An 8,417-nucleotide genomic window follows, 5' to 3' on the forward strand; every position below is an offset into this window, starting at 1 on the left:
TGAGAAATAAATAAAAAGGTGGGGTCAAGTGTGACACCAAGGCAATGTGCTTGTGTGACTGAGGAATTGTGGTATTATTGATGTTGAGGGAGATTTGAGGAGAGGTGGTAACTCTGGCAGTAGGGAAGGGGGTTTAAAGATGCCCGGTTTTGGACATGCATTCATTAGCATATATCCTTTATGTACTCAGAGTGTATGTATATCACTCACACTGTATATATAAGCTCAGCTGTGAGAACCATAGAGGTAGAACTCCCTGCACCTATGGTAGCTACTCCTTTAGATGACATCTTTCGTGAAGGGTGCCGGGCGGAATGTACTGTTCCCTATGCATTATGATCAATGGAAAATCCCAAATATCAATATTGTGCTATGTATATAAGATATTTAAATGAGATGTAAGAGGTGGGTAAGTGGATAACTTGAAAATGCAAACTAGATACCTGTATTCTTTTGTTAGTTTGAATAGCCTGCAACAAAAAACAAACATAAAAATACCTCTCTCCCCTGTTTACCTGGGGGAGGCAACATTGTGACCATTAGCATGGTAAGCAGGCTGTTTATTATGCTAATTGACCAGGCTAACATGCTAAATAGCTTGACTAGCATGCTGGTTGCAATCACTGCCATTGGTTTGCTCCTCATCAGCACCTGACCTCACTGATTAGTACTAGGGCCTGGTCAAGGGAAAGACAGAGAGCTTGTGGGTATGCTATTAGCTTACTAAGCCTTCTATCTATCTAGGTTACCCAGGGAGAGAGGAGAGATATGTTTTTGTGGTACAGGCATCAAATAGTCTGCATTCAACAATAGAGGACCTGTCACTTCGGTGTATTGTACTTAAGCACTTTACACCTGTAATGCACCTTTGCTCTTAAAATATCAATGAATCACACCTGTGTTCTGTACCGGAGTACTGTGGTTTATGTCGACGGTATACTACATCTCTGAATCATACCTGTGTATTGTAAATTTGTATTGAACCACTGTATTATGTTAACAAAATACATTTTGTATCTGAACATTACTTTGTATTGAACCTGTGTATTCTATCAATGAATCACATGTGCTTTGTATCTAAGCACTGTACCTCGCATAGAATTCTACCAATGAATCACACCTGTTTTGTATGTGACCACCTTTGGTTTACAACTAATGTACTATATCAGGGATTCATATTTGTATTTTTTTAACTTAGGAATGCCCCTTCATATAAACTGAGTATTCTAGATCAGTAAATGACACCTGTATTGTACAGAAGCAATTTTCTAGAACTGTGCATTGTACCTGAGAACGTCACCTTTCAATACAACCAGTATTCTCTATCAGTGAGTCATAGCTGTATTTTGTACCTGATCACTTCACCTTTGTATAGAACCAGCATATTATATCAATGAATAATACCTGTACTTTGTACCCAAGCACTGCACCTTTGTATAGAACCAACGTATTAGATCAATGAATCACACCTGTATTTTGTACATGAGCACTGCACCTTTGTATATAATCAGCGTATTAGATCAGTGAATCACACCTGTATTTTGTACCTAAGCACTGTACCTTTGTATAGAACCAGCGTATTAGATCAATGAATCACACCTGTATTTTGTACCCAAGCACTGTACCTTTGTATAGAACCAACGTATTAGATCAATGAATCACACCTGTATTTTGTACCCAAGCACTCCTCCTGTACCTTTGTATTGAACCAGCGTATTAGATCAATGAATCACACCTGTATTTTGTATCTGAACATTGCACCTTTGTATAGAACCAGCGTATTAGATCAATGAATCACACCTGTATTTTGTACCCAATCACTGCACCTTTGTATAGAACCAGCGTATTAGATCAATGAATCACACCTGTATTTTGTATCTGAACATTGTACCTTTGTATAGAACCAGCGTATTAGATCAATGAATCACACCTGTATTTTGTACCCAATCACTGCACCTTTGTATAGAACCAGCGTATTAGATCAATGAATCACACCTGTATTTTGTACCCAAGCACTGTTCCTTTGTATAGAACCATCGTATTAGATCAATGAATCACACCTGTATTTTGTACCCAAGCACTCCTCCTGCACCTTTGTATAGAACCAGCGTATTAGATCAATGAATCACACCTGTATTTTGTATCTGAACATTGCACCTTTGTATAGAACCAGCGTATTAGATCAATGAATCACACCTGTATTTTGTACCCAATCACTGCACCTTTGTATAGAACCAGCGTATTAGATCAATGAATCACACCTGTATTTTGTACCCAAGCACTGTACCTTTGTATAGAACCAACATATTAGATCAATGAATCACACCTGTATTTTGTACATGAGCACTGTACCTTTGTATAGAACCAACGTATTAGATCAGTGAATCACACCTGTATTTTGTACCCAAACACTGCACCTTTGTATAGAACCAGTATATTAGATCAGTGAATCACACCTGTATTTTGTACATGAGCACTGCACCTTTGTATAGAACCAACATATTAGATCAATGAATCACACCTGTATTTTTTATCTGAACATTGCACCTTTGTATAGAACCAGTATATTAGATCAATGAATCACACCTGTATTTTGTACCCAAGCACTGTACCTTTGTATAGAACCAGCGTATTAGATCAATGAATCACACCTGTATTTTGTATCTGAATATTGCACCTTTGTATAGAACCAGTATATTAGATCAATGAATCACACCTGTATTATGTACCCAAGCACTGTACCTTTGTATAGAACCAACATATTAGATCAATGAATCACACCTGTATTTTGTACCCAAGCACTCCTCCTGCACCCTTCTATAGAACCAGTGTATTAGATCAATGAATCACACCTGTATTTTGTACCCAAGCACTGTACCTTTGTATAGAACCAGCGTATTAGATCAATGAATCACACCTGTATTTTGTACCCAAGCACTGTACCTTTGTATTGAACCAGCGTATTAGATCAATGAATAACACCTGTATTTTGTAACCAAGCACTGTTCCTTTGTATAGAACCAACGTATTAGATCAATGAATCACACCTGTATTTTGTACCCATGCACTCCTCCTGCACCTTTGTATAGAACCAGCGTATTAGATCAATGAATCACACCTGTATTTTGTACCCAAGCACTGCACCTTTGTATAGAACCAGCATATTAGATCAATGAATCACACCTGTATTTTGTACATGAGCACTGCACCTTTGTATATAATCAGCGTATTAGATCAGTGAATCACACCTGTATTTTGTACATGAGCACTGCACCTTTGTATAGAACCAACATATTAGATCAGTGAATCACACCTGTATTTTGTACCCAAACACTGCACCTTTGTATAGAACCAGTATATTAGATCAATGAATCAAACCTGTATTTTTTATCTGAACATTGCACCTTTGTATAGAACCAGTATATTAGATCAATGAATCACACCTGTATTTTGTACCCAAGCACTGTACCTTTGTATAGAACCAGCGTATTAGATCAATGAATCACACCTGTATTTTGTATCTGAATATTGCACCTTTGTATAGAACCAGTATATTAGATCAATGAATCACACATGTATTTTGTATCTGAACATTGCACCTTTGTATAGAACCAGTATATTAGATCAATGAATCACACCTGTATTTTGTAGCCAAGCACTGTACCTTTCTATAGAACCAGCGTATTAGATCAATGAAACACACCTGTATTTTGTACCCAAGCACTCCTCCTGCACCTTTCTATAGAACCAGTGTATTAGATCAATGAATCACACCTGTATTTTGTACCCAAGCACTGCACCTTTGTATTGAACCAGCGTATTAGATCAATGAATCACACCTGTATTTTGTACCCAAGCACTGTACCTTTGTATAGAACCAGTGTATTAGATCAATGAATCATACCTGTATTTTGTACCCAAGCACTGTACCTTTGTATAGAACCAGCGTATTAGATCAATGAATCACACCTGTATTTTGTACCCAAGCACTGTACCTTTGTATAGAACCAAAGTATTAGAACAATGAATCACACCTGTATTTTGTACCCAAGCACTGTACCTTTGTATAGAACCAGCGTATTAGATCAATGAATCACACCTGTATTTTGTATCTGAATATTGCACCTTTGTATAGAACCAGTATATTAGATCAATGAATCACACATGTATTTTGTATCTGAACATTGCACCTTTGTATAGAACCAGTATATTAGATCAATGAATCACACCTGTATTTTGTAGCCAAGCACTGTACCTTTGTATAGAACCAGCGTATTAGATCAATGAATCACACCTGTATTTTGCACCCAAGCATTGTACCTTTGTATAGAACCAACGTATTAGATCAATGAATCACACCTGTATTTTGTACCCAAGCACTCATCCTGCACCTTTGTATAGAACCAGCATATTAGATCAATGAATCACACCTGTATTTTGTACCCAGGCACTGTACCTTTGTATAGAACCAGCGTTTTAGATCAATGAATCACACCTGTATTTTGTACCCAGGCACTGTACCTTTGTATAGAACCAGCGTATTAGATCAATGAATCACACCTGTGTTTTGTACCCAAGCATTGTACCTTTGTATAGAACCAGCGTATTAGATCAATGAATCACACCTGTATTTTGTACCCAAGCACTGTACCTTTGTATAGAACCAGCGTATTAGATCAATGAATCACACCTGTATTTTGTACCCAAGCACTGTACCTTTGTATAGAACCAGCGTATTAGATCAGTGAATCACACCTGTATTTTGCACCCAAGCACTGTACCTTTGTATAGAACCAGCGTATTAGATCAATGAATTACACCTGTATTTTGTACCCAAGCACTGTACCTTTGTACAGAACCAGCGTATTAGATCAATGAATCACACCTGTGTTTTGTACCCAAGCATTGTACCTTTGTATAGAACCAGCGTATTAGATCAATGAATCACACCTGTATTTTGTACCCAAGCACTCCTCCTGCACTTTTTTTATAGAACCGGCGTATTAGATCAATGAATCACACCTGTATTTTGTACCCAGGCACTGTACCTTTGTATAGAACCAGCGTATTAGATCAATGAATCACACCTGTATTTTGTACCCAGGCACTGTACCTTTGTATAGAACCAACGTATTAGATGAATGAATCACACCTGTATTTTGTACCCAAGCACTGCACCTTTGTATAGAACCAGCGTATTAGATCAATGAATCACACATGTATTTTGTACCCAAGCACTGTACCTTTGTATAGAACCAGCGTATTAGATCAATGAATCACACCTGTATTTTGTACCCAAGCACTGCACCTTTGTATAGAACCAACGTATTAGATCAATGAATCACACCTGTATTTTGTACACAAGCACTCCTCCTGCACCTTTGTATAGAACCGGCGTATTAGATCAATGAATCACACCTGTATTTTGTACCCAGGCACTGTACCTTTGTATAGAACCAGCGTATTAGATCAATGAATCACGCCTGTATTTTGTACCCAGGCACTGTATCTTTGTATAGAACCAACGTATTAGATGAATGAATCACACCTGTATTTTGTACCCAAGCACTGCACCTTTGTATAGAACCAGCGTATTAGATGAATGAATCACACCTGTATTTTGTACCCAGGCACTGTACTTTCTTATAGAACCAGCGTATTAGATGAATGAAGCACACCTGTATTTTGTACCCAAGCACTGCACCTTTGTATAGAACCAGCGTATTAGATGAATGAATCACACCTGTATTTTGTACCCAGGCACTCCTCCTGCACCTTTGTATAGAACCAGGGCCATCTTTTCCATTGGGCACGATGGGCAGGTGCCCGGGGGCCCCACGGGCAAGGGGGCCCCATAGGCAGGGCTATTAATTAGAATAAATAATCCTGCTAAAGAAAAAATCTGTAAAAAAAACCTTTAAGGGTCACTGAGCAAGTACATCTATCTATCTCTATCTCTCTATATCTATATCTGTATCTCTATACATCTATATCTATATATGTAGGGGCCCCGTTGCACTGCTTTGCCCTGGGGCCCATAATGTTGTTAAGATGGCCCTGTATAGAACCAGCGTATTAGATGAATGAATCACTCCTGTATTTTGTACCCAAGCACTGTACCTTTGTATAGAACCAGCGTATTACTGAACTAAAACATGCTGATTAATTGTCTTTTTACTTAATATAAACCAAGAATGTATGGCTAATGTAAGAGTGTGAAAACATTATTGACATGTATCTGCACGTATGACATTATTCACTATGAATATATATATATATATATATATATATATATATATATATATATATATTATAACTTGAGCATTTAAAGGTAAATATATTTTTAACATTTATATACATATATTATATATATATATGTCTATATATAGTTCAATTTTCTATCTATCTATCTATTTATCTATCTATCTATCTATCTATCTATCTATCTATCTATCTATCTTTCTGTATATGTGTCAATGGAGTATATATGCACACACATAATTTAAACATAAATCCTGTATATACAAATATATAACTATTTACCACACCTGCTATTTTGTAATATTCCTTTATATAGTAAATTAATTTCCTTTTGTTCCTTTATGTGTTTTACATGTCTATAAAATATACTATAAAATATAATATTTCTATGTATTATTTAATTTATATATGGCAGCAACATTTTATTGGGTGGGATGTCTGTAAGCTGGAGGAGGGTCCAGCAGTTAAAGAGTTACCCCTGGTGGGTGTTTTATTGCACATCTGTCAGATTTTAGGCTGGTGACGTGTGGTAGCAGGAAACTGGAGTGTTTGGGACTAAAATCGATGAGACTTAGCTGTGGGCTGGAAGGAAAAGCAAGCAGGGCACTGATCTCTGAGAGGGAGACAACACCACAATAGGACCGGGGCTTGTACAGAGCTCTGCAAACCCCCCCCACTCTAAAGCTGCCTATCTTCACAGCCAGCTTCTACAAACTCTGCTGTCCATGCAAGAAGACAATTAAGACAATCTGCATCTCTGGAATTGCCTTCTGATAGACTGAACCAGGGGATACCTCGTTTATGCATAAAAACAGGATTGAACGAAGAAGGTTAGATCTAACCAGGCTGATGGTGAGGGTCTGATTTAAACAACACAGCAATAGGTAAGCATTTGTGTTTTTATATGCCCCCCCCTCCCCATAGCTTCAGTGGTTTCTTGTAGTTTGAATGTTAAGGGGTTAATGACTGGACAATGCATGTTACTAGACAATAAAAGTCACGGGTAGGGTAAAGGGTGATTCTTTTTATGTAGTTCTATTCATAAAATAAAATGTGGCTGCTATTCAGAATCTAAACAGAAGCCCGACCTGACCAGAATTTAGATATATCTTTTTATTAGAAAAAAAAAGGTTGAGTAACCAACTTAGATCTAAAATTGTGGTTCTCTCCAGTCAATTTAGAGTAAAGATTAATGATCTCACGACTAGATAAAGAGGAGGATGTTGTAGCCTGAAGACATGAATGTCCATTTGGGTTTGGAGACCAGCGAAGATATTTCCAGCTCAGGCCAAGAGCTCATGCACCACCAAGGTAGGACTTTACATCCACCTGTTCCGAGATCCTCTCTGGTGTCCAGTATGACCTCTGTGTTGGATGGAAATGACTATCACCGCTCAGAACACCACCTGGCTTCATCGCTGCACCCTGGGTTGGGATTTGGCGGCGATTCTCCACCAGCGTCAGCTAACAGTTACACGACCTTGACGCCACTGCAGCCTCTCCATGAAAAGTTCCACCATCACCAGCACCATCAATGTGTCCCAGTTGGGAATGTGATTGGAAGTTTTACCCTGATGAGGGAGGACAGGGGCCTTGGCCCACCAAGTAACTTTTACAGTCACTATCCTAAAGATATAAACATGGGTCAGAGCCTTTCCTCCTTACCTAGCCCTAACTTGACCACCATGCACAGCTACGGCCATCCTTCCGGACACTTGTCTAATGAGAAGATGGTATCTGGAAACGGTTTTGATGCCCACCACAGCATGTTTAGCAGGATAGACCAGCACTTTTCCCGAGAGTTGTCCCCACCTCCGTCTTCTGGTGTCGGCTCGCCCAACAACATGCACCAACACCATTATGTCCACCACAGAGCCGAGATAAACTGTCGGCAAAACGCACCCATGCCAACGCAAAGCACTAACCTTTCCAGCCAGCTGGAAGAGATTAATACCAAAGATGTTGCCCAAAGAATTATTGCAGAACTGAAGAGATACAGCATCCCCCAAGCTATTTTTGCCGAGAGAGTCCTCTGTCGGTCACAAGGGACGCTCTCAGACCTTCTAAGAAACCCCAAACCCTGGAGCAAGCTAAAATCTGGACGAGAGACCTTTAAAAGGATGTGGAGGTGGCTTCAAGAGCCAGAGTTCCAGAGA

The 8,417-nt window shown here is 38.8% G+C and overlaps 1 protein-coding gene across 1 annotated transcript in view; it reads left to right on the forward strand.

Annotated features, from left to right (window-relative positions):
• Positions 1–7,499: 7,499 nt before the first annotated feature.
• LOC142108482 (hepatocyte nuclear factor 6-like) overlaps positions 7,500–8,417 on the forward strand; it is an 18,775-nt gene continuing 17,857 nt past the window's right edge. Inside the window, exon 1 of the mRNA XM_075192172.1 lies at positions 7,500–8,417. This exon is cut by the window's right edge and continues 16 nt beyond it. Coding sequence (XP_075048273.1) covers positions 7,500–8,417 — 918 coding nt within the window.

The sequence above is a fragment of the Mixophyes fleayi genome, chromosome 12, assembly GCF_038048845.1.
Source record: "Mixophyes fleayi isolate aMixFle1 chromosome 12, aMixFle1.hap1, whole genome shotgun sequence".
NCBI classification, from domain to species: domain Eukaryota; kingdom Metazoa; phylum Chordata; class Amphibia; order Anura; family Limnodynastidae; genus Mixophyes; species Mixophyes fleayi.